At 43.4% G+C, this 27118-nt stretch overlaps 2 protein-coding genes across 9 annotated transcripts; both read right to left on the minus strand.

Annotated features, from left to right (window-relative positions):
• Positions 1-1750: 1750 nt before the first annotated feature.
• On the minus strand, positions 1751-3438 carry LOC127330998 (uncharacterized). The gene is made up of 7 exons (XM_051357085.2): positions 3254-3438; positions 3024-3170; positions 2746-2916; positions 2601-2661; positions 2403-2488; positions 2201-2290; positions 1751-2066 (listed from the first exon to the last, which is right to left on the minus strand). Exons 1-7 carry the CDS (start codon positions 3380-3382, stop codon positions 2004-2006), a joined length of 747 nt encoding a protein of 248 aa, XP_051213045.1. The 5' UTR covers positions 3383-3438; the 3' UTR covers positions 1751-2003.
• Positions 3439-18398: 14960 nt separating this feature from the next.
• On the minus strand, positions 18399-24632 carry LOC127328175 (uncharacterized). Of its 8 annotated transcripts, none has more exons than XM_071825839.1 (11): positions 24299-24632; positions 22513-22588; positions 21401-21581; positions 21154-21265; positions 20181-20361; positions 19934-20045; positions 19787-19860; positions 19569-19699; positions 19265-19463; positions 19018-19150; positions 18399-18775 (listed from the first exon to the last, which is right to left on the minus strand). In XM_071825839.1, the coding sequence occupies exons 3-8, from the start codon at positions 21431-21433 to the stop codon at positions 19642-19644; spliced, it is 570 nt and encodes a 189-aa protein (XP_071681940.1). In that variant the 5' UTR covers positions 21434-21581; positions 22513-22588; positions 24299-24632; the 3' UTR covers positions 18399-18775; positions 19018-19150; positions 19265-19463; positions 19569-19641. The 8 variants fall into 8 exon arrangements, with proteins under 8 accessions (XP_071681940.1, XP_071681939.1, XP_071681936.1 ...); XM_071825838.1 differs by having other exon boundaries at positions 19018-19153; positions 19299-19463; positions 19564-19699; positions 24299-24631; XM_071825835.1 differs by having other exon boundaries at positions 19564-19699; positions 24299-24631.
• Between the last annotated feature and the right edge of the window lie 2486 nt (positions 24633-27118).

Consider the following 27118-nt stretch of genomic DNA (forward strand, 5'->3'; position numbering starts at 1 on the left):
AGTACCGAGAGGTCCTGGAGGTACCGCTGAATGAAGAGGTGAGTGGACAGCGGGCTTTGACACTCGCCTTCGTGGATCAGCTTTCGCGAGTTTATAGTCAAGCAAAGACCCCTAGGTAATTTGAAGTAGGACATGGAGAAGGTCGGGATCGCCTGAGCCACTGACTTTATCAACACCTCCTTCCCCCTGATGCCATGGTCTTCCCCAACCAGCCCTGAACACTCTTCCAAATGCGGTCTTTAAGATGCTTGAAGGTCCCATTTGTCTATCTCCCAATATCAGAAGGCATCCCAAGGTACTTCTCGTTAAGAGTTTCATTTGGGACAGACAGGATATTCTTCACACTAGCTCGGCGCTCCCGAGGGCACCCCTTGCTGAAGAAAACTGAAGATTTCTCCAAATTGATGCGCTGACTAGAGGCGTCGCAATATTTGGTCAGCAGCTCCATGACTTCTGATGCTCCCTCGCTAGTAGCTTTTACGAACAGCAGGCTCTCATCCGCAAACAGGAGATGGTTCACAGCTGGAGCTATGGGAGCCACCTTGATCCCTTGAAGATGCGGTGATTGTCGACTTTGTTTCAAGAGCCTAGAGAGGCCCTCTGCTGCAAGTAAAAAGAGATACGGGGATATATGGTCGCCTTGGCGAAGCCCCCTCGTCGGCCGAAACTCCTCCATGGGTGTTCCATTAAACAACACCGAGAAGGATACCGATGAAACCAAGCTCATGATGAGATCCACCCATCTCCGGGAGAAACCCATGCGTAACATGATTGCCCGTAAGTAAGACCACTCAACTCGATCATAAGCCTTCTGCATATCAAGTTTTAGAGCACAGTGCTAATGTACTTTGGCTCCGTTTCTCTTCATAAAATGAAGACACTTGTATGCAGTAATAATGTTGTCCGTGATTTGTCGTGCGGGTACAAAGGCAGATTGTTCCTCGGATATAATCCTGGGTAAGAACAACTTCAGTCTATTGGCAAGGACCTTGGATGCTATCTTGTAGATCACGTTGCATAAACTGATAGGGCGGAATTGTCCTAGCTCCTCCGGTGTCGCCACTTTCGGAATGAGAACAATAAAGGTTTTGTTGATACATTGTGGACTCTCTTCACCTTGCAGAATACAGAGGACAGCCCTCGTCACCTCTCCTCCACAAACGTCCCAATGTTTTTGGAAGAACTGGGAAGGGAAGCCATCGGGTCCCGGCGCCTTAAGCGGGAACATCTGGAAAAGCGCCTATTTAATCTCCTCATCCCCATACACGGCGAGGAGCTGCTCATTCATCGCAGCTGTGACAGTTACTGGAACAGCGTTGAGAACCTCTTCCATCCCCGATGTCCCCTCCGATGTATACAAAGAGTTGTAGAAATCCTTTGCCATATGGCCAAGTTCAAGCTGGTCTTCCGTGAACGAGCCATCAACACATTTCAGGCGCGAAATTCTGTTTCTCTTCTTCCTCTTGCTCGCTCTCAGGTGGAAAAACCACGTGTTACGGTCTCCCTCTGCTAACCACTGGATACGTGAACGTTATCGCCACATCAACGTTCACAAATCCAGTAAACGTTGATGTGGCGACAACGTTCATCCACGTGAACGTTGTCGTTGATGAACGTTTTCACCACATCAACTTTCACTGGATGTGGATTTTCAGGCGCCTTAATAATCAACTAGTTCGGTTTGATGTGTATTTTCAGGCCCAATCAACCAGCGAAGGCATTTTCCTTTCTTCCAAACAGTCCTGAGATATACCAAACAAAAAACCCTTATTCTGTATATATTTGCCTGTAGTGCTGGTATATGATTGTACAATTTCACTTTGCCAATAAAGCTCCTCAGAAATGGAAACTATATGAAGGGGAAATAAATACAAAGGAAACAAAATTTACAGCTCACATCATGTCGTTATAAGCTACAACTTGTGGCACTAATTTGAACAACTATGCGCCCAAGACGAGCCCAACGCCCAAGATAACTGGACACTTGTATATAGACATAGAGATTATACTGTTATGTACTTCAACATAGCTGAGCGCACATTCTCCATGAAAGCCACAGCTTCCTCCTGAAAAGTACATACAAATATAGTTAGAAAACATGGTAAAAGAAAAACATGATGAGAGATCCAAAGCCTAAATATATACTTTGCAAATTTATTCAATTCTCTTGATAGATGAGGGGTGAGGGAAAGCACATCACCTGATTACTCGTCTTTGCGCTCGCTATGTTCTCATCAAGAAGTGTCAATATGGACATGTTGAGCTCATTCCGTTCAACCATGTCGAGCAGCTGGGAAACACCACGATACCACAACACAGTTACAAAATCGGCATGCGCATAGGAAGAGTTGCCGAAAAGAAAAAGGCACAGCATTTTAAGAGCTTTATGTTTCAGATCTTACAGTTGATTTTCTATCTTTAGATTGCAGGATATTGGTGAGCCGCTCTTTCGCCGTCACGAGGTCATTCTGCAACTTGTCATAGGCCTCTGCATCACAGGAAAGACAACAGTTACAGATATAGTCAAGTTTTCTACTAGCTATATTAGTTTTGATAGTGCAGCAAATTGAGCAGTTTCATGGAAGATGTAGTTAACTGACCGACTCCCTCGCCGATAACCTTCTGCATTGCTTCCAGCTCGATCAACCTGTCTTCCAACTCCTGCGAGTAAAACGGGAATCTAAATCAAGCTGGATTGGGAGTTTTGCCAGAGCCCAAAATATATCAGAAATTCAGAAGTTTTACCGCCGTTCTGGTGACCGCGAATTTAATCTCGGCGATTTCCCGCTGGATGTAGTCGAAGAAGCCCTTGTTGAGCCTGGGCCGGAGCCTGCCGATCTCGATCTCGATCTCGCGAGCGTCCGTGTCGAGGAAGTACTCCACCAGGCCGGCGTCCGTGTCAGGTACCACCCGCGCCTGCACGCACGCGCGCGGCCAGTGTCATGTCAGCTCAAGCACACTCCGGACTCGTTCGACGGAATTCCATGCCAGCGACAAAGAGCTATGTGGTTGGTTTGATTTACCTCTCGCTCCTTGCGGCGGCGCTCCGTCTCCTCCTTGACCTGGCGGTCGAAGGCCGCGCGCGCGTCGGCGTCGCTGTCGAGGCGGCGGCGGAACTCGAGGTTCGCGATGTGGCCAGGCTGCGGCGCCGCGAGGATGCCCTCGGGGTCCTGCATGCGTCACAAGCCGAGCAAGATCAGAATGAATTGTGCAGCCTATGAAGCGTCGGTGAGCCGAGCTGCAAGGTACGTACCCATCCGATGCAGGAGATCTTGTTGGCGACGGCGCGGCGGCTGGTCGGCGCGCGACGGGAGGCGGCACGCGGCGCGAGGAGCGGGAAGCGCTGGAGGATGGCGCCGAGGGAGGAGGAGGAAGAAGCCATCGCTAATGGCGAGGATGGAGTGGACGCGCGTTATCCCCTCGATCGCTAATGGCGAACTGTACGATGGAGTGACCAAGAGATAAACGATAAGAGGATTGTTTCCGCGTGTGGGTTTAGGATGGCCCATCGGGCCGGCCCAGTTTGTTTGTATTTACTACTTTTTATTTTACTTTTTTTTAAAGGAAACGCAAGTGTGCAAATGAAAAGATCAATTTGATAGGAAAGGTGCAATTATAACAAATAAATGTAGCATACAGCGCAAAACAGATAGAAACTGACTAGAACTTCACAAGAAGTAACACCTTTCAGTTTAGTGTGCTAGCTAGTTTCTCAGCAAGTACACCGGTAAACCTCCAAGTTGTATAAGACTAGAGCCATTTGGTAATGATGAGAATCACATGGGCAATGAGGCTGGTCAGCACAATCATCCTTTGTGGGATTTGCAGGATGAAGAGCAAGGGCAATGGAGGAGTTACCTGTATCCATGGTTCTGAATCTGTCTGGTGGCTCTGATTCTTCAGTTAATATGGTTTTCGATGGGGTTGCACCAATTCAACAGAATTTGCAGGTGTTTGCCATGGTGAAGATGTTTATTGGCCCCTCTCCTTCTCCTGAGATTATGAGGCATAGGTGGTTGGCTGCAGTGCTGCCTACAGCTACCCCTGTTCTGCAGTTCAATAAGCTGGGCTCCTCTCCCTTTATATTTCTGAAGCATGATGCAGTAATGCTGGGGAAAGATGGGTGCTTGTCTACATACCAAGGTTATGATGAGGAGAATAAGGGATGCAGGATATTTGAGGAGGAGGATCTGCTGTCTGGACAGTTGTCACTTCAGACACCTAAGAAGAGGAGGCAAAGGAAGAAAGTGGCCCCACTTGTGGAGAATTCTGAGAGGAGGTTCACTAGGAGCTGTCTTAACAAGGAGGGTTATACACCCAGGCCTGTTTTAGACATTCAACCAAAAATCAAGAAGAAGTCAAGGGCTAAGCTACTGTTGGTCAGAGCTGCAGAAAATGATGAGGAGGAGCAGCACAATCTGCGTAATGAGGACACAAGGGAGGAAGAGACTGATGAGGCAACTACAGATATTCCTGTTACTCCTTTACCTGTGCTTCAGACTGTGGGGATTGCTCTGGGGATTGCACCAGAGAAGCTTACAAGGGAACAGCTTGAGGCTGAGCCTGTGAAGGGGAATCCAAAGCAAGCAGATAATGTGTAGTTTGATGGGCAAAGTGTGTGTGGAGGTTCTGTCTGGCCTTATAGTTTTTGTGAAAGCTTTTGTGGGGCTTGATCTAGTGTGTGGGGTGTGTGACCTGTTGCATCCTGGTGAGGAGGTTTATTTTGTGGGAGTCTTAGCTCTTGTGTTTGCTGATCATGGTGTTCAACACAGCTGGCCTATTTTATTGTCCATGATGTATATTTTGTGCTACAGTAATGAGCTGGTATTACATGTCAGCTTGGTCTTATCCTGCTTTATTAATCTTTAATTATGAGTAAGATCTATATGAGGAAGTGGTGTGTGTTGTGTTGGAATGTGCATGGACTTAATGCTGAAAATAGACAAAGGGAAGTAAGAGCCAAGATTGATGAAAGTGAATGTGATGTCATTTGCCTCCAAGAAACTAAATGTGAAGTGTTTGATTGGAGATTAATTAGTAAATTATGTCCCAATTTTTTTGACTCTTTTGCTTATGCTCCATCTGTGGGTGCCTCTGGTGGTATAATTATTATCTGGAATTCTGCTATATTCCAAGGGGTATTGACACAGTCAGAGAAGTTTGGGCTGGTAATTAAATTTACTTCTATCCATAATAATGAGTTCTTGTATCTTGTGTGTGTGTATGGGCCTTGTCATGGAATTGAGAGGGATAATTTTGTGTCTTGGTTATATAACTTACAAATTGCCCCAGAAGATAATTGGCTTATAGTGGGAGACTTTAATTTCATCAGAGCACAAGATAATAGGAATAAACCTGGTGGGGATATTAACGAAATGTTTTTGTTCAATGAGATTATTGGACACCTTGGTTTGTTGGAGTTGCCTATAAAAGGAAGAGCATACACTTGGTCCAATATGCAGAGAGACCATTTGCTTGAGCAGCTGGATTGGTTTTTTACTAGTGCTCATTGGATTTTAGATTATCCTAATTCAATTGTTCTTCCTCTTTCTAAAACTGGATCAGATCATGTGCCATGTGTGATTAATATTGATACAACTATCCCAAAGGCTAAAATATTCAGGTTTGATAATTACTGGGTGGATCTCCCAGGGTTTAAAGAATGTGTTGATAATTCTTGGAGTCAGAATTCTCATAAGAGGTATAGTTCTGCAGTGTTGGCAGACAAATTGAAGAAGTTAAGATATGAATTGAGGAAATGGCATACAAGTCTGTCTAAGCTTAAGGAGACAATGAAGAAATGTAATGATGTCATACTTATTTTAGATACCTTGGAGGAAAAAAGGCCATTGTACAATGTGGAGTTTAATTTTAGGCGCATTGTAAAGTTGCATCTTGATGAATTGCTGCTAGTGGAATGCAATTATTGGAGGAAGAGGTGCACCATTAGGTGGATTAAGCAAGGGGAGGATAATACTAAATTTTTTCATGTTATGGCAACTGAAAGATACAGAAGAAACTCCATTGCTTTATTACATGATGCTGAAGGAAATGAAGTGAATGATCATCAGTTGATGGCTAGCATGCTTCTCAAGGAATATAAAGGAAGATTGGGACAGTCTAAGCCAATTGATATGCAGTTTGATTTGAGTATGCTGCTACACAAGGTAGATGGATTGGACTCATTGACAAGGCCTTTTGAGGAAAAGGAAATGGATGATGTCATTAAGTATATGCCAGCTGATCGGGCTCCTGGCCCTGATGGTTTCAATGGTTTGTTTTTGAAGAAATCTTGGTCCATAATTAAAGCAGATTTTTACAAATTGGCAGCTGATTTTCATAGTGAAACTGTTCAGTTGAGGAACATAAATGGGTCCTTCATTACTCTGGTGCCAAAAAAGCAAGTACCTCTGCATGTGAATGATTTTAGACCTATTTCATTGACAAATGTTTGTGTCAAGTTCCTCACCAAGCTAGCTGCCAACAGATTGCAAGATGTAATCTTGTCTTGCATCCATAAGAATCAATATGGGTTTCTCAGAGGTAGATCCATTCAAGATTGTCTGGCTTGGGCTTTTGAATATCTTTATTTATGCCATGCCTCTAGGAAACCAATTATTATACTCAAGTTGGATTTTGCTAAGGCAGTTGACACTATTGAGCATGAGGCTATCTTGCAAGTGATGCATCATAAGGGGTTTAACCGTAAATGGTTAAATTGGGCAAAGGAAATTCTTTCTACTGGCACTTCAGCTATCTTGTTGAATGGAATTCCTGGTAAACAGTTTGAATGTAAAAGGGGGTCAGGCAGGGTGATCCTATATCTCCTCTATTTTACTTGTTTGGTTCTGATTTGTTGCAATCTGCTGTCAATGATCTAGTAGTCCAGGGGTTGTTGTCTACACCTATCAACACAAATGAGGAGGATTTTCCTATAGTGCAGTATGCTGACGATACATTGTTGATCTTGCCAGCTGATAAGCAGCAATTGTTGGCCTTGAAGGAAACTCTGAATAAGTTCACCTTGTCCACAGGCTTAAAAATAAACTATGATAGTCTCAGATGGTGCCAATTAATGTTCCTCCTGAACTTCTTGCTGATTGATGTCTACGGGTGCTTCTATTCTTGTAGACAGTGTTGGGCCTCCAAGAGCAGAGGTTTGTAGAACAGCAGCAAGTTTCCCTTAAGTGGATCACCCAAGGTTTATCGAACTCAGGGAGGAAGAGGTCAAAGATATCCCTCTCATGCAACCCTGCAACCACAAAGCAAGAAATCTCTTGTGTCCCCAACACACCTAATAGGTGCACTAGTTCGGCGAAGAGATAGTGAAATACAAGTGGTATGAATGAATATGAGCAGTAGTACGGCGCCAGAAAAGTGCTTGCTGGCGTGCAGTTGATGGTAGTAATATTGCAGGCAGTATAAATGCAGTAAAACAGTAAACAAGCAGCGATAGCAGTATTTAGGAACAAGGCCTAGGGATCATACTTTCACTAGTGGACACTCTCAACATTGATCACATAACAGAATAAATAGATAGATGCTAGACTCTACACCCTCTTGTTGGATGATGAACACCACTAACTGTGTAGGATTACATGAACCCTCAATGCCGGAGTTAACAAGCTCCACAATATTCAATGTTCATATTTAAATAACCTTAGAGTGCATAACAGATCAACATAACCAAACCAAGTACTAACATAGCATGCACACTGTCACCTTCACACTACGAAAGGAGGAATAGATCACATCAATACTATCATAGCAATAGTTAACTTCATAATCTACAAGAGATCACAATCATAGCCTACGCCAAGTACTACACGATGCACACACTGTCACCATTACACCGTGCAGGAGGAATAAACTACTTTAATAACATCACTAGAGTAGCACACAGATAAATTGTGATACAAAACACATTCCAATCATAAAGAGATATAAATAAGCACTTCACTATGCCATTCATAACAGCGAATAAGTATTCTGTGAAATATAGCCTAAGAGACTCACACGGTGCACACACTGTCACCTTTACACACGTGGGACAAGGAGTCTCCGGAGATCACATAAGTAAAACCCCCTTGACTAGCATAATGACATCGAGATTACAAGCATCATCATATGAATCTCAATCATGTAAGGCAGCTCATGAGATTATTGTATTGAAGCACATAGGAGAGAGATGAACCACATAGCTACCGGTACAGCCCCGAGCCTCGATGGAGAACTACTCCCTCCTCATGGGAGACAGCAGCGTTGATGAAGATGGCGGTGGTGTCGATGGAGAAGCCTTCCGGGGGCACTTCCCCGTCCCGGCGGCGTGCCGAAACAGAGACTCCTGTCCCCCAGATCTTGGCTTCGCGATGGCGGCGGCTCTGGAAGGTTTTCTCTGGTTTCGTCGAACGTGATAGGGTTTTCGCGACGGAGACTTTAAGTAGGCGGAAGGGCAAGGTCGGTGGAGTCCTGGTGGGGCCACACACTAGGCCGGCGCAGCCAGGGCTTGGGCCGCGCCGCCCTACTGTGTCCCCACCTCGTGGCCCCACTTCGTTTCCCCTTCGGACTTCTGGAAGCTTCGTGGAAAAATAGGACCCTGGGCGTTGATTTCATCCGATTCCGAGAATATTTCCTTACTAGGATTTCTGAAACCAAAAACAGCAGAAAACAGCAACTGGCCCTTCGGCATCTCGTCAATAGGTTAGTTCCGGAAAACGCATAATAATGACATAAAGTATGCATAAAACATGTAGATATCATCAATAATGTGGCATGGAACATAAGAAATTATCGATACGTCGGAGACGTATCAGCATCCCCAAGCTTAGTTCCTGCTCGTCCCGAGCAGGTAAACGATAACAAAGATAATTTCTGGAGTGACATGCCATCATAACCTTGATCATACTATTGTAAGCTTATGTAATGAATGCAGCGATCAAAACAATGGTAATGACATGAGTAAACAAATGAATCATAAAGCAAAGACTTTTCATGAATAGTACTTCAAGACAAGCATCAATAAGTCTTGCATAAGAGTTAACTCATAAAGCAATAAATCAAAGTAAAGGTATTGAAGCAACACAAAGGAAGATTAAGTTTCAGCGGTTGCTTTCAACTTATAACATGTATATCTCATGGATAGTGTCAATGTAAAGTAATATAACAAGTGCAATATGCAAGTATGTAGGAATCAATGCACAGTTCACACAAGTGTTTGCTTCTTGAGGTGGAGAGAAATAGGTGAACTGACTCAACATAAAAGTAAAAGAAAGGCCCTTCGCAGAGGGAAGCATTGATTGCTATATTTGTGCTAGAGCTTTGGTTTTTGAAAACATAAAGAGAGCATAAAAGTAAAGTTTTGAGAGGTGTTTGTTGTTGTCAACGAATGGTAGTGGGCACTCTAACCCCCTTGCCAGACAAACCTTCAAAGAGCGGCTCCCATGAATTATTTTTATTTTTGGGTGGCACTCCTTCCAACCTTTCTTTCACAAACCATGGCTAACCGAATCCTCGGGTGCCTGCCAACAATCTCATACCATGAAAGGAGTGCCTTTTTATTTTAGTTTTATTATGATGACACTCCTCCCCACCTTTGCTTTCTCAAGCCATGGCTAACCGAATCCTTCGGGTGCCGTCCAACAATCACATACCATGGAGGAGTGTCTATTTAGGTTAATTAATTTGGGACTGGGAATCCCATTGCCAGCTCTTTTTGCAAAATTATTGGATAAGCGGATGAAGCCACTAGTCCATTGGTGAAAGTTGCCCAACAAGATTGAAAGATAAACACCACATACTTCCTCATGAGCCATAAAACATTGACACAAATCAGAGGTGATAAATTTTGAATTGTTTAAAGGTAGCACTCAAGCAATTTACTTTGGAATGGCGGAGAAATACCATGTAGTAGGTAGGTATGGTGGACACAAATGGCATAGTATTTGGCTCAAGGATTTTGGATGCATGAGAAGTATTCCCTCTCGATACAAGGTTTAGGCTAGCAAGGTTATTTGAAACAAACACAAGGATGAACCGGTGCAGCAAAACTCACATAAAAGACATATTGTAAACATTATAAGACTCTACACCGTCTTCCTTGGTGTTCAAAACTCAATACTAGAAATTATCTAGACTTTAGAGAGACCAAATATGCAAACCAAATTTTAGCAAGCTCTATGTATTTCTTCATTAATAGGTGCAAAGTATATGATGCAAGAGCTTAAACATGAGCACAACAATTTCCAAGTATCAAATTATTCAAGACATTTTAGAATTACTACATGTAGCATTTCCCGATTCCAACCATATAACAATTTAACAAAGAAGATTCAACCTTCGCCATGAATACTATGAGTAAAGCCTAAGGACATATTTGTCCATATGCAACAGGGCGGAGCGTGTCTCTCTCCCACACAATGAATGCTAGGATCCATTTTATTCAAACAAAAACAAAAACAAAAACAAATAGACGCTCCAAGTAAAGTACATAAGATGTGACCGAATAAAAATATAGTTTCAAGAGAAGAAACCTGATAAGTTGTCGATGAAGAGGGGGATGCCTTGGGCATCCCCAAGCTTAGACGCTTGAGTCTTCTTGAAATATGCAGGGATGAACCACCGGGGCATCCCCAAGCTTAGACTCTTCACTCTTCTTGATCATAGTATATCATCCTCCTCTCTTGACCCTTGAAAACTTCCTCCACACCAAACTTTAAGCAAACTCATTAGAGGGTTAGTGCACAATCAAAAATTCATGTGTTCAGAGGTGACACAATCATTCTTAACACTTCTGGACATTGCACAAAACTTCTGAAAGTTAATGGAACAAAGAAACTCATTCAACTTAACAAAAGTGGCAATGCGAAATAAAAGGCAGAATCTGTCAAAAACAGAACAGTCCGTAAAGACGAACCTGGAAGGGGCACTTAACTTGCTCAAATGGAAAAACTCAAAACTAATGAAAGTTGCGTACATATCTGAGGATCACACACGTAAATTTGCAGATTTTTTTGATTTTTTTACAGAGCCTTCTGCGCGAATTCGTGACAGACAGCAATGCTATTTCTGCGCAGCAATCCAAATCTAGCATCAACTTTACCATAGAGACTTTACTTGGCACAAAAATGCAATAAAATAAAGATAAGAAGAGGTTGCTACAGTAGCAATAACTTCCAAGACACAAATATAAAACAAAAGTACTGTAGTAAAAAAAACACATGGGTTATCTCCCAAGAAGTTCTTTCTTTATAGCCATTAAGATGGGCTCAATGATTTCAATGATGCACTCGCAAGAAATAAGAGTTGAAGCAAAAGAGAGCATCAAGAAGCAAATTCAAAACAAATTTAAGCCTAACATGCTTCCTATGCATAGGAATCTTGTAAATAAACAAGTTCATGAAGAGCAAAGTAACAAGCATAGGAAGATAAAACAAGAGTAACTTCAAAAATTTCAGCATATAGAGAGGTGTTTTAGTAACATGATAATTTCTACAACCATATTTTCCTTTCTCATAATAATTTTCAGAGGCATCATGAACAAACTCAACAATATAAGTATCACATAAAGCATTCTTATCATGAGTCTCATGCATAAAATTATTACTCTCCACATAGGCATAATCAATTTTATTAGTTGTAGTGGGAGCAAATTCAACAAAGTAGCTATCATTATTATTCTCATCAAGTGTAGGAGGCATAATATTATCATCATAAAAATTACTCTCCATAGTAGGCGGCACTAAAAGACCAATATCATTATAATCATCATAAATAGGAGGCAAAGTATCGTCAAAGTAAATTTTCTCCTCAATGCTTGGGGGACTAAAAATACCATGCTCATCAAAGCCAGCTTCCCCAAGCTTAAAATTTTCCATATCATTAGCAACCATGGTATTCAAAGTGTTCATACTAATATGTTCCATAGGTTTTTTAATTTTCGCATCAAACCATCCATGTCTTAAATCAAGAAATAGAATAAGAAGCTCACTGTTGTCCATTATGCCAAACTAGTGTAAACAAGAAACAAAAAGATGCAATTGCAGGATCTAAAGGAAATAGCTTAGAGCACACACACAACGGCGCCAGAAAAGTACTTTACCTGGGACCGGAGTATGAGTGCCTTTTACCTTTCCTCCCCGGCAACGGCGCCAGAAAATTGCTTGATGTCTACGGGTGCTTCTATTCTTGTAGACAGTGTTGGGCCTCCAAGAGCAGAGGTTTGTAGAACAGCAGCAAGTTTCCCTTAAGTGGATCACCCAAGGTTTATCGAACTCAGGGAGGAAGAGGTCAAAGATATCCCTCTCATGCAACCCTGCAACCACAAAGCAAGAAGTCTCTTGTGTCCCCAACACACCTAATAGGTGCACTAGTTCGGCGAAGAGATAGTGAAATACAAGTGGTATGAATGAATATGAGCAGTAGTACGGCGCCAGAAAAGTGCTTGCTGGCGTGCAGTTGATGGTAGTAATATTGCAGGCAGTTTAAATGCAGTAAAACAGTAAACAAGCAGCGATAGCAGTATTTAGGAACAAGGCCTAGGGATCATACTTTCACTAGTGGACACTCTCAACATTGATCACATAATAGAATAAATAGATAGATGCTAGACTCTACACCCTCTTGTTGGATGATGAACACCACTAACTGTGTAGGATTACACGAACCCTCAATGCCGGAGTTAACAAGCTCCACAATATTCAATGTTCATATTTAAATAACCTTACAGTGTATAACAGATCAACATAACCAAACCAAGTACTAACATAGCATGCACACTGTCACCTTCACACTACGAAAGGAGGAATAGATCACATCAATACTATCATAGCAATAGTTAACTTCATAATCTACAAGAGATCACAATCATAGCCTACGCCAAGTACTACACGATGCACACACTGTCACCATTACACCGTGCAGGAGGAATAAACTACTTTAATAACATCACTAGAGTAGGACACAGATAAATTGTGATACAAAACACATTCCAATCATAAAGAGATATAAATAAGCACTTCACTATGCCATTCATAACAGCGAATAAGTATTCTGTGAAATATAGCCTAAAAGACCCACACGGTGCACACACTGTCACCTTTACACACGTGGGACAAGGAGTCTCCGGAGATCACATAAGTAAAACCCACTTGACTAGCATAATGACATCTAGATTACAAGCATCATCATATGAATCTCAATCATGTAAGGCAGCTCATGAGATTATTGTATTGAAGCACATAGGAGAGAGATGAACCACATAGCTACCGGTACAGCCCCGAGCCTCGATGGAGAACTACTCCCTCCTCATGGGAGACAGCAGCGGTGCTCAAGCGGGCGGTGGTGTCGATGGAGAAGCCTTCCGGGGGCACTTCCCCATCCCGGCGGCGTGCCGGAACAGAGACTCCTGTCCCCCAGATCTTGGCTTCGCGATGGCGGCGGCTCTGGAAGGTTTTCTCTGGTTTCGTCGAACGTGATAGGGTTTTCGCGACGGAGACTTTAAGTAGGCGGAAGGGCAAGGTCGGTGGAGTCCTGGTGGGGCCACACACTAGGCCGGCGCGGCCAGGGCTTGGGCCGCGCCGCCCTGCTGTGTCCCCACCTCGTGGCCCCACTTCGTTTCCCCTTCGGACTTCTGGAAGCTTCGTGGAAAAATAGGACCCTGGGCGTTGATTTCATCCGATTCCGAGAATATTTCCTTACTAGGATTTCTGAAACCAAAAACAGCAGAAAACAGCAACTGGCCCTTCGGCATCTCGTCAATAGGTTAGTTCCGAAAAACGCATAATAATGACATAAAGTATGCATAAAATATGTAGATATCATCAATAATGTGGCATGGAACATAAGAAATTATCGATACGTCGGAGACGTATCACTGATCTGGCTGATGTGTTTGGATGTCAAGTGGGAACTATGCCATTCACCTATTTGGGACTTCCTCTGGGAACAACTAAGCCTACTATTAAAGAGTTGTCACCTTTAGTGTGCAGATTGGAGAGAAAACTTACTGCTGATTCTAGTTTCCTTTCACAAGGAGCAAGGCTGCAATTGATTAATTCTGCTCTGGCTTCAATGCCTTTGCATTTTTTATGTACTCTGCAGTTACCTCCTGGACTCACTAAGCAATTGGATAGGATCTTGAGGCAATGTTTATGGAGGGATCAAGAGGGACACCCTAAGCAGTCCTTGGCAGCATGGGAAATGATTTGCAAGCCTAAACTTAAGGGGGGACTTGGTATTATCAATTTTCAGAAACAAAATGCTGCTTTGTTGCTAATTTTTTTGGATAAGTTTTACAATAAAAGGGACACTCCCTGGGTTCAGTTGGTTTGGTTTTCTCATTATCAGGGAAAAGTCCCACATGAAGAGAAGTTATGTGGTTCTTTTTGGTGGAAGGATGTCATGAAACAAGTGGATAATTTTAGAGGTATATCGGTGATTTCCATGGGAACTGGGGATACTTTTATGTTCTGGCAGGATAATTGAAAGGTGGATGGGTTGGGCCATTTATGTTCAGATTTCCAAGATTATTCTCATATGTGCTTAATGATAAAATGTCTGCACAGGAGGTGTATAATGTAGAGGATCTGTCAGAACTATTTTATAGACCTTTGTCTACTCAAGCATTCCAGGAGCTTCAGACTTTACAGAGTTTAATGGATCACAATCAGTTGTCAGGGACAAAGGATGATGGCATTATTGTTGGGGTGAGAGCTACTCTGCTAAACAGTTCTATGATCATATCCATGCGCACATTATGGTTCCTAAGGTTTATACATGGCTCTGGAAGTCTTCCCGTGTGATGAAGACAAAGGTGTTTGCATGGCTATTGTTGGTTGATAGGTTGAATACTAGAGACCTGCTCAGGAGGAGGCATTGGAATGTCTCTGAGGATAATACTTGTGTGCTTTGTCCAGCTAGGGTGTATGAAGATAGGATTCACTTGTTCTTTCACTGTAATTTCAGTGCTAGAATTTGGAATTATTTACAGATTGATTGGCAGCAGCATGATGATTTACAGGTGGTGTTGAGTGAGGCCAAAAGAAGCTTTCGGCAGCCTTTTTTCATGAAGGTTATTATTACTGCTTGTTGGAATATTTGGCTCATCCGAAATGGGAGAATTTTTAGGCAGGAGAATGTTTCTTTTGCTAGATGGAAGGCCAAATTTGTACAGGATATGTTTTGGCTGCAGTACAGAATTAAGGCCAAGCATAAGGATAGTCTTCTTAGTTGGCTCAAGTCCCTACCTTAGAGACTGTATTAGTTTAGCATTTTTTAGTTTTAGGTTTCTTTTTTGTACATAATCTTTTTTATATAAAATTTAATAAAATTTGCTGTGGGGCTTTTTGGCTCATAGTCTTGCTTCAAAAAAAAACCCAAGCCATTTTGGTGACATGGCATAACAATGAATGAAGAAAGAGACTGAGGTGGTAACTAGCTATGTTACCAAAACATCACACACCCCAAGACAAGTTGAGTCTACACCATAGTAAATGACACAATGCATGACACCAAATATTAGTTACTACCCACTATGGAGGTAGTAACTTAGACTAGTAACATATGTCATGTTACTAGTCTAAGTTACTCCCCACTATGACTAGCCTTAACACATCATAGAAAGCATGGACCCATTGAAACTTGGATTTCTTGATTAGACAGATAAAACAAAAGAATGAATTACTTCCACCGTCATTGTTCATGACAATTAGGCATTGCACAACATTGGATATAGGGTCTTTGTCCCAGCTGATTGAGATGCATGCGCCCATGGTCGTGCCTGCCCCTGACGCCGATTTGAATCGGACAACGAACCGCGCGTCCCACGGTTGATCTTGGCTCGCCACCGCTTGATTGAAGGTCGATTGAGGGTCTCCGGCGAGCCTTCGTCCATATTGCTGGCCGTGGTGGTGAAGCGTAACTGTCCAGCGACCCGCCACCGTCCGCCAAGAGAGGTTACCACCGCGCAGCCACGTCCTGAGTGAGTGCCCGGCGCCGTCCGCCGAGCTGCTATGAAGGAGGAGAAGCTGCGCCGTCGATGAATTTTCGAGCATGACACGATTACCGACTCGGCACACAAGGTGTTTGACCTAAGTTGTCAATGGTAATTTCTCGATTTTTATTTTTCTAAACAATGTTGTTGCTATCTTGGAGTAGTTTGTAATATACTCCCTCCGTTCTGATTTAGCCGACATTCTAGAGAAAATAAGACAACCTAGTATTGCATTTATTAGTACTACTTAGAGCATCTCCAGTCGCGTCCCCCAAATGGCGTTTGGGGGACGGCGGACAAGAAATGGGGAAAAAAACTGTCCAGTCGCGTCCCCAAAAGCTAATTAGCGCCTCATTTTGTGTCCGGCGTCCCCGGTAGAGACTCTATGATAGAGTCTCATAGAGTCTCTACCGGGGACGCCGGACACAAAATGAGAGCTCATATGCATGCATGCAGCCCCTAGTCCCCACATGCTAGTCTCTTTCCCCACACTTTCTCTCACCTACTTTTCCCACATGGGGTGGTCCCCTTAATTAAAATGCATGCATCCGGACGCTGTTTGAGGGACGCGGCTGGAAAGGGACTCTTTTTTGTACAGATTTTTGGTCTCTTTTTGTCCGGCGCGGTCCTAAACGTGCCCCAAATCATTTATGCCGGACGCTTTTTGAGGGACGCGACTGGAGATGCTCTTAGATATGTAAACAACCATTCCAAGCTACATGGAAAATAACAACATCTAATAAAGAGAGCAAAACCATTTCGTTTTGAGTGTTGTTGTTGACTAGTAAAAGCTAGACTGTAGAGTATTTCGGAACAAATTTTGAGGCTAGAATGTAGACTATTTTAGAATGGAGGGAATATATTACTCCTTCTGGTTCATATTAATTGATTCAACTTTATGTAGATACAAATATATCTAGTCAACAAAGGCGTATAGATACATCTGTATCTAGATAAAGTTGAGTCAATTAATTTGGATCGGAGGGAGTATTGTGTTTGTAGATGGTTGTGTTCGGCTCCTCCACTGAGGAGCTTAACATAGAGGAAGATGATGACACTAGTATGCTCTTGTTCCGTCTTTGGCAGTGAGTTACTATTTCGTTCAGCATCTAGTGTTTTCTCGAGGGGTATTTTCTCTGCCGGTACGGGATGTCTCAATCTTCAAAATGATCTCATTGAAGAGTGGTCGAGATCGAATGGTGAACAAAACCGCTTGGTTTATCTTCATGTCATGTTGTTGTATGTGATGAACTCTATGTTACATGTGTTTATTCATGTGCTACTTGATGAACCATTTAATAAACTATTTGTTATTGTGATGTAATAATTAAGAACTATTATATATTAGAATTTGTCTTCCGTTAGTTTTATTTGAGATAATGATTCATATTATTTATTTAATATATGTATGCAATATTGTGGAGATAGTTGTTTGCATCACCTTGCGTGGCACATGTGTCCTATTTTACATCCGGAAAACCAAACAAATTGACAGTGATGCAAAACCACTTTTTGGCAAGGTTTTAAATAGCGCGCAATTTCGCCGGTTTTAGCGCGCAATAGCAGATTTGGACCCTCCACACTATATTTGACAAAAAAATGGTCGCTATAGTGCTAAACACGAAATAACACGCTAAATCATGTTAAATCACACTAAAACGCATAACACGTAGCGGCGCTAAAACGTTTGGCTGCAAAAAAACAAAGGTCCAAAACTGCAGGCCAACCCATCGGCCGAAAGGCAAAACCTAGCCTACCGTGACCGCGGCGGCTGCCTCTTCCAGCGTGACGCCGACATCCATTGCTTCCTCCCACAGGGTGCCATCGGCTACTTCCTCCGGCTCGGATGTCGGAGATGCCGCAGGCAAATCACCCACCAGGTTAGAGCTGACTAGAACCTCCTCCTCATCCTGATTTATAGATGCGTAGATATATTGAACTATTGATCTGTAGATAACTAGATTGGTAGTGTACAAGCTATCGTCCGATTTGTAGATGAAGCCATGCATTCTTCTTCCGATTCTGAATGAGCTTTCACCTCTGTTGTTGCCCCCTTGGCTCTTTAATCATAATGTTAGTATGTCTTAAAAAATGTTGTCTTTAATTTGGTCCTGGGAATCTACTTTCAACGATCTGGTTATGCAATTAGTCTGCTGGACAAGATTTTAGTTGCCGAAATCCTTTACATTTACATGTCTTTTTGCAAAACGCTATTTTATATATAGCGCGCTATAACGTGTATAGCGTTTGGAGAAGGTCCTCGCTAAATGAAATAGCACGCTATTTAAAACCTTGCTTCTGGGAGTGACTAGCTAGCAGCTAGCTGTTTTTCAATTGAAAAACAGACAGTTTTTCTGAACCAATCAAACGCAGACAGCTGTGTATTTCAGTTAAATGAAAAACACTTGGATAAAACGAAATAAGTGTCTGTTTCATTAACCCAAAACAGACAGATTTTAGTACAAGCCGTTTTTCAGTCCGATGTTTCCCAAAACTAAATCCACCACGTATCACAAGAAAGCCCATGAAAAAAGGCCCAAAACAGCTGCCTGGCCTTCTTCTTCACCAAGAAAACGCCTCACGTGCTGCGACCACCCCAACCATTCTTTCCCAACCATTCCCTGCTCCTATCTGGATCCAGATCGAGAGGATCCTACCCCCAAAACAATAGACGGGGAAGAAGAGCTCCCATCAGACAAGAAGGAAGGAAAAGAAGATCTGCAAGAAACCCTACATCCACTTGAAGATGCTTTGCAACCTAAGGTATGGTCCCGATCACCTTATCAACTGAAAACACAAAATTTGCACTGTCAGATTTTTTTTGAAGATGTAGCACCAGTTTTCACCGTCTGGTGTCTGTAGTTGCATTCATGTAATCATGATGTACACTCTTATTCAATTTTTTCTTCCCCTGTTACACAAGAACACTTGAAAAAATAGTACCTGGAAACTACCTGAACAGAGACAGACTCGAAATGGTACAAAAGTTTAGATTTACGATAGAGAAGTAGCATCGGATAGCGAAGTACCGTGCTGAGCGCATGTTCTGATGAAAAAGAGCCTTATGCAAAAAAGCCAGGCCCATGAAACAGGTTGCTGACATGTTGTTCCTGATTCATGCGGAACGAAGATAAGTTGCTATGACCTTAGGTCCAACAGGACCTGCTAAGTGAGGGAAAAACATGGGTTAGAAAAAGAATGCAAAACTGACATATTACAACGTACACAACAATGAGACATAATTACAAAGGGAAAAAGCATCAGAGATAGAGGTACCATCAAGGAGGAGTGCGGAGGTTGCTGTTGGAACCTGATTCGTTCTGGATGGAGACAAATAACTGCTGCAGTAGGTCAGAATGTATCCAGTTGTGCAGCAATACAGGATGTCCAGGAATTCAGGCTGAGAGATTCAGGCAATGAAGGAAGTGCAAAACTTGGAGACTCAGAGAAATGATATAAAACCAAGCCAAGGGACCTGACAAAAGGTAAAAAAGACTTATGGAATGAGAAACTGTAGAATGAAGAAAAAAATGACTACATCATGCTCTCCTGGCAACAAAACACAACTAGCTTACAACACCCATCATAATGCTTCTGCCAGCCCTTGTTAGAAACAGCGCATGCGCTGGAGGAATCAGACACTCCTCCGCTGGTCACACCCAGGCCACACTAGCCGAGACTCCCACCGTCCAACAAAGCCACACCACGCTGCTGCAGTCGAGAAGAGGAACATAGCACGAAGGAAATCCCTTTTACTTAAAAATCACTGGTTATTTACAAAAAAAAAAAAACTTTGACCTTAAGAATTCATGAGGCATCAAACATATAGTGATCAATTCCATTAGACAGACATACAGCTGCACCCTGCCATGCTGCATCACATAGAAAGAGACATAAGCAGAGAGAGAGCACTGGAGAGAGAGAGAGAGAGAGAGAGAGAGCTACCTTGAGGAGGATTATAGCGGCTGAAGTGGTGCCCTGACGGAGACGAGTGACTGCGGCTGTCGGTGGGGGTGGATCCGATCGGCGAGGAATACAAGGGGTCCGGGAATGCAAACTGAGAGATTGAAACAATGAAACTATCAAAAGAATGATTTACTAAAACAAATCTACCGACTGAAGAATTAAAGGCTGAAACTAAATGTGTGTAACAAGTACCAAAAAAGGATAACTAAAAAATAAACATGATTACCTGAGCAATGAAGCAATGAAAAGAAAGCGCCATATGACTGAACACATAAGGTCAAAGATTGAAAACTGAAGAATCAAAGGATTCCAACGGCTGAAGTGGTGCCCTGACGGAGACGAGCGATTGCGATGTAGGTCGGTGTGGATCCGATTGGCGAGGAATACAAGGGGTCCGGGAATGCAAACTGAGAGATTGAAACAATGAAACTATCAAAAGAATGATTTACTAAAATGCAGAAAAATTGAAAGAAAACAAATCTACAGACAAGAAGGAATAACACTGAAAACTGAATAATGTTGAACAAGGAAAAATGAACTACAATTTCAGGGATAATGAGTTAATGAGGAACTATCAGTTCCTAAAGACTAAAAACAAAGAGACAATTCGAAATGACAGAACATAACTGTCTTAATCATATCCTGGTGGACTCAAAGACTGAAGAACTGAAGACAGAATTACTAAGAGACATTACTGAAATGTTAATAATGAAGACAGAAGTAACTGAAAAACTGAGGAAGAACTGACAGACTTAGGAAAGTAACTGAGCCACTAAATTACTGAGAGACTAAATTTGAAAGAGAGTGAGAACTAAGAAAACTGAGGGTGGAAAACTTTGGCTTTTAATACAAAAGGAGTGACAGAAGAGTGAGACAAATGACTGAAGAAAAAAAGCTGCTGCAGAAAAATAAAAGAACTAAAGACCGGAGAAAGGAAATGAAAAAAGAAACACTAATGAACTAACGACTAAATGACGAGAAGAAGACCAAACACTGATTAATGAAGAATAACGACCAAAAACCTGAATAAGAAGCACATAAAAAAGAAATGTTGATGAATAAGACATGAAGCTCAACAATAAAATGCTGACAAAATGCACACTAAAAAATTCAAAACAGAGAGAGTGGAACAATGAAGCAGAGAGAGAGCACTGGAGAGAGAGAGAGAGAGAGAGAGAGAGAGAGAGAGAGAGAGCTACCTTGAGGAGGATTATAGCGGCTGAAGTGGTGCCCTGACGGAGACGAGTGACTGCGGCTGTCGGTGGGGGTGGATCCGATCGGCGAGGAATACAAGGGGTCCGGGAATGCAAACTGAGAGATTGAAACAATGAAACTATCAAAAGAATGATTTACTAAAACAAATCTACCGACTGAAGAATTAAAGGCTGAAACTAAATGTGTGTAACAAGTACCAAAAAAGGATAACTAAAAAATAAACATGATTACCTGAGCAATGAAGCAATGAAAAGAAAGCGCCATATGACTGAACACATAAGGTCAAAGATTGAAAACTGAAGAATCAAAGGATTCCAACGGCTGAAGTGGTGCCCTGACGGAGACGAGCGATTGCGATGTAGGTCGGTGTGGATCCGATTGGCGAGGAATACAAGGGGTCCGGGAATGCAAACTGAGAGATTGAAACAATGAAACTATCAAAAGAATGATTTACTAAAATGCAGAAAAATTGAAAGAAAACAAATCTACAGACAAGAAGGAATAACACTGAAAACTGAATAATGTTGAACAAGGAAAAATGAACTACAATTTCAGGGATAATGAGTTAATGAGGAACTATCAGTTCCTAAAGACTAAAAACAAAGAGACAATTCGAAATGACAGAACATAACTGTCTTAATCATATCCTGGTGGACTCAAAGACTGAAGAACTGAAGACAGAATTACTAAGAGACATTACTGAAATGTTAATAATGAAGACAGAAGTAACTGAAAAACTGAGGAAGAACTGACAGACTTAGGAAAGTAACTGAGCCACTAAATTACTGAGAGACTAAATTTGAAAGAGAGTGAGAACTAAGAAAACTGAGGGTGGAAAGCTTTGGCTTTTAATACAAAAGGAGTGACAGAAGAGTGAGACAAATGACTGAAGAAAAAAAGCTGCTGCAGAAAAATAAAAGAACTGAAGACCGGAGAAAGGAAATGAAAAAAGAAACACTAATGAACTAACGACTAAATGACGAGAAGAAGACCAAACACTGATTAATGAAGAATAACGACCAAAAACCTGAATAAGAAGCACATAAAAAAGAAATGTTGATGAATAAGACATGAAGCTCAACAATAAAATGCTGACAAAATGCACACTAAAAAATTCAAAACAGAGAGAGTGGAACAATGAAGCTGAAGACTAAAAATGCCAAGAAAATGAAAGGAGGAAAATTGAAAAGTTAAGAAATAGGACATAATTAAGCAGAGAAACTGAGTAGCTCAACAAATAAGAAACTGAGCAAATAAAACTGAAAGACGCTCATGCTGGACATGTTGCAAAGACCTCTCGAGGAGTACTTGGCGATGGACGACAAGGAGGATCAGGTGGGCACCTGCGAAACGGAGCCTGGTGGTTGGCTGCTTACAACGTAATCACATGTTCCTTGGTAAATAGCTTTGCATCTCCTTCTGCAGGTCCACGCAATAAAATACTCGATAAGCTTAATCGATAAATCCATCAACTACCTAGCCATTGTACTTCAATGCAAAGGAACTGAAGCGAAAAACAAAATGAGAAAATGAAAACTAAGAAGTGCAAACTCTGCAGCAGTGAAAGATTTTAAAACATGGCAGGGATGTGCAGATTTTGATAGGTGGAGATGCTCACACCATTCAAATCATAGTTGCATAGAAACAGCTTTCAACAATAATTTCAGGACTGCAACAAGCAGCAAATTAATGACAGAAATAATTACATTTAAAATCAAATCAAAAGCATGGAATCTTGTACTTTTATCGCTGCATCTAAATAACGATATATATTCTTTTGTTGCAGGTACTAAATAGTGGCAATACAAAGGCAGCAATGGATGAGGCATTATTATTAGAGGTGCTATTTTGAAACAAACAGATGGCGTATTCGGCAAAACATGTTCACAAAATATTTTTATACGCTAAAAAATAACAAATAAAATTGCACCACACATTTTCATACATGGCTTTGCTAAGGGGCGACCTCGACATAACCTGCTCATCTGAAATAGAAATATGCAGGTAAGTAATACTAAGCTCTTAAAATAAAATAAAAGTACTACAGGAAAAGTGAGCACTGAACAGATCTATATTTAATTTTCCCTCTAAAAAATAATGATGTCAAATAAAAATTAAAACTCTAAGGAGATGCCCAGAGTTTTTCGTCGTCAGCAAATGATGACACTACATGATAACTACTGAAAAAAATTCAGAGTGAAAACAAACAAGCAGCAAAGCAGAAAGATTCATGTTTGAGGGTGAAAAACATCAATACAAAGCTCCTGTAAGCTATTTGATAAACAAAATTAAAGTATTTCATCATTTTAATGCATATGACAACAAAATGCTCACATTAGCAACATATGCAGGTAAATCCAGTCACGGATAATGAAGGACCATCTGCGAGGTCAACTTATACGGACTTGGAAGAAGGCAGAATTGAGGTGCAGGTAAAAAAAAGAGACTCTATAATAGAGAGACATAAACATGAACTAAGTACCTACTTGCCGATGCACACATGCTCCTTATTATACAAAACTCAAGTCTCAAAGCATGAAATGAAAACAGGCAGTCAACCACTAACACTAAGCTTTGAACTTGCCTTAACATATGCATCACAGATAAGATGTGTGCTGAATTAGTTATCAAAATATACATCTCTGAAAAATCAGCAACACACCCAAACACAACTGCCTGCAAGGTCTAGAACAGAAGAGCGGATTCATGACAAACTAACATAACCCCAAACGCCCAAAAATATCTGCAGCTAGGTTGAGCACAAATGAACAAATTCAGGTCAAACTAACATCGCCCCAAACAAGCAAACACAACTGGATAGCTACCTCGAACTACAAATCAACAATACCCCAAATGCCCAAAACATCTGCAGGGATCTTCAGCACATATGAACAGGTTCAGAACAAAAATACCTAAAATGTCCAATAAATCGAGCACTACACCACGCATACGTAGCACAACTCCATATGAGCAGCATCAAACAACAGCTGATGCAGCTCCAAAAACAACTCACAACTGATGCGCGGCGCCACAGGCGAAGGTCAAATCCCGCGCGACCTCGTGGTCAACATACCACCCACCCAAAATTAGAGCACACAAATACAGAGGACATGGAAACAAAGAGATTACCCATCACGTCGGCGGCAACCAGGCCTTCTGCGCTCGCGAATCGCCGAACTCTTCCCAGCTGGACGAAGAAGAACACGAGAGCAACTATTCCCATCGCAGCTACCGCCGACTGCGGCGTCGCAACTCTCCCCGTCCCGAGCAGCACCGCCCTCTCCGATGCCGGCCGAGTAGGATGCGCCGTTGCCGCAGTCGCCGTCCTCTCCAACGCTGGCCGTGCAGGATGCGTCGTTGCCGCAGTCGCCGCCCTCTCCGACGCTGGCCGCGGTCGCCCGCCTCCTAGCCAGAGCAGTGGGACGGGACAAAAGAGGTGGGACTCCGACGAAATAAATGAAGGCAAGTGAAAATAAGTAAAAAACAATTGGAAAGGAAACTCGGGAAGGGACTCAACGGAGCACACAGTAGAAGCCTGACATAGATGCGCCAAGATTGGTGAGAACATCGGACGGCCCAAAAAGTGCCTGTTTGCCAATTGCAAAACAGCTAGCTGTTTAGTAGGAAAAGTGTTGCTTCTTGGTGATCATATACATGACCTTTTTGATACTTTATACGTTCAATAAAAGGCCGTGTGCATCGATTGATGCAGAGGCCGGGGCTTGCTGCTCCTTTATCGAAAAAAAAAAGTATATATCGGGAAAGTTACAATGTAACATAGCACTGGAGAAACAAAAGGAGGCGAACAGCTGCGCGGGGGTAGGGGGGAGCTCTTCTGGAGAAGTTCAATTTTACACCAGCAGTCCCTAGTGTCCTGTAGCATCCGGGTGGTGGTAAATACCTCGCTCGAGCATGTTGAACCACGGGCAGTTGGGCGACGGCCGCCCATCCAGCGTCGCGGTGCAGCGCAGCAGGACGGGCCAATAATTGCCTCCGTCCAGCCTCACCCGCACAGCCACCGACATCGGCACGCGGTCGTGGTACAGCTGGTCCGGCAGCCCGAGCCAGCCGCCGGTGGCCACGAAGGGCACCTCATGGACGCTCTGTCCGGGGACGCAAAACCCAGGGAGACTGTCGGCGCGCGCGAGGGGCACGCCGTCAAGATCCACCACCGCGCTCCCCTGCGTGAAGCAGCGCCGCCTGCGGAGGGGGTTCCCGACTCGGAGGACGACGCGGAAGGCGGGCGGCACGGCCGCCGGGTCGCCGCTCCGGACGTCGAGGCCCTCGTAGCTGGAGACGGACACGGAGAAGTTGGGCGGGTCACGGCCCCCGTAGTAGCCGACGAGCCCGATGATGACGGCCACTGCGCAGCCGAGGAACAGGAGGAGCGCCCGCACATGCCACGGAAGCCTCTGCACGGAACCGCCGGCTTCCTCCTCCATTGATGTCGCCAAACGGTTGCAGCTTCGTGGCTTTGGTGCCAAGATCGATCGAAGGAAGGAAGGAACCGCGCGTGTAGCTACGTACGTATATATGCTGATAATGCACCGTGCGTGCACGGCAAGTACAGATATTGCAAACGGAATAGCGATTAACACGTAAGAGATAAGGTCTCCGAGTCCGAGGCAATATAAACAGCAAGAATGTATCGAGTTCGTCGGGTCTACGTACTCTAGCATAATTTTCTCTAACGTACGTGCTTTGAAGATAGAGTCGTAGAGATCGATCGAGATGGGTTACGGCGGCGTCGACCTAGAAGAACCCTACCAAGCCGTTTCCGGCGCTGCCGATGATGAAGCCGCGGCGCCGCCGTTCTTGGGCAAGGCACCACCACCGGCCGGCATCCATCTCCGTCTGAGTTTATGCGAAAAAGTGTGCATGACCCTCGTCGTGGCGTCATTGTTTCTCCTCGCGATCGCGGCGCCGATCTGGGGCATGTACCTAGAGAAGGCCAGAGCCCCGACCTTCACCGTCCTCCTCTCCAGCCTCCAAGGCATCGACCTGGCCCGGCCTGCGCGCGTGGTCTCGCCGGCGTTCAACCTCACGCTCGGGATGAACAGGACGTGCGCCGACCGCGCGGACGTCGCCGTGTCATACGCCGGCGCAGCGCTCGGCTGGGCGCGCGTGGCGCCGCACGACTGCGCGGCTGATGAGAGGCCTGGGACTGCTGGGAGCGAGGTGGCCGTCGTGGCCGTCGGCCAGGGGGTGGGGCTCTCGAGGGAGGTCCGAGAGCGCATGGCGGAGGAGTGGCAGCGCACTGGGACGGTGGAGCTGGACGTCGAGGTGGCGGTGTACGACGACGGGCCTCATCTCCTCTTCTCCGGCCCTGACGTCCGTGGCAAGGTCGTGCTGTGTAAGCTGAGGACGGACGGACGGCAGCCGTCGGAGTCGCCCCGTTGCTCTTGGTACTCGTTGATCTACTATACAACATGGTTTAGTTAGAGCATCTCCATGTATAATAGGCTCGATGATGTGAAAACTAACTTAAGCATTACATTGTGTCTAAAACATCAACGGGTGATATTGATGCATCATGTGATCTAAATTTTTGGGAGGTGATGAACACTTCTGGGCGAAGTGATGTAAATATATCGGATTTTTGCAAGTTGCATCGTAATTCGTCCACTTAAGTTGCAGGTTATGTTGTAACTGCGATTTATTCAATTGCGACTTGCGAGTTGAGTTGCAACTGAATTGCAAGTGAGTTTGCAAGTACAAAAAATATATCTGAACCGTTCGATTTTATTTGTGAACGGTCTTAATTGTGAATAACAACATACGGCATCATCTAAGAACTAAGTTAGCTATCAGTCCATTGAGAATTAGCTACACGCTAAATATACATCACCTCCTTGGGATATATCCCAAAATAGGTAATGTGTGAGAGGCCAACCACCCATCGGAAATTTCTGTTTCCGTCCTAGCCCCATGCTCCTAGCTGCCTTCTGT

This window comes from Lolium perenne, chromosome 2, assembly GCF_019359855.2.
Source record: "Lolium perenne isolate Kyuss_39 chromosome 2, Kyuss_2.0, whole genome shotgun sequence".
Classification (NCBI taxonomy): domain Eukaryota; kingdom Viridiplantae; phylum Streptophyta; class Magnoliopsida; order Poales; family Poaceae; genus Lolium; species Lolium perenne.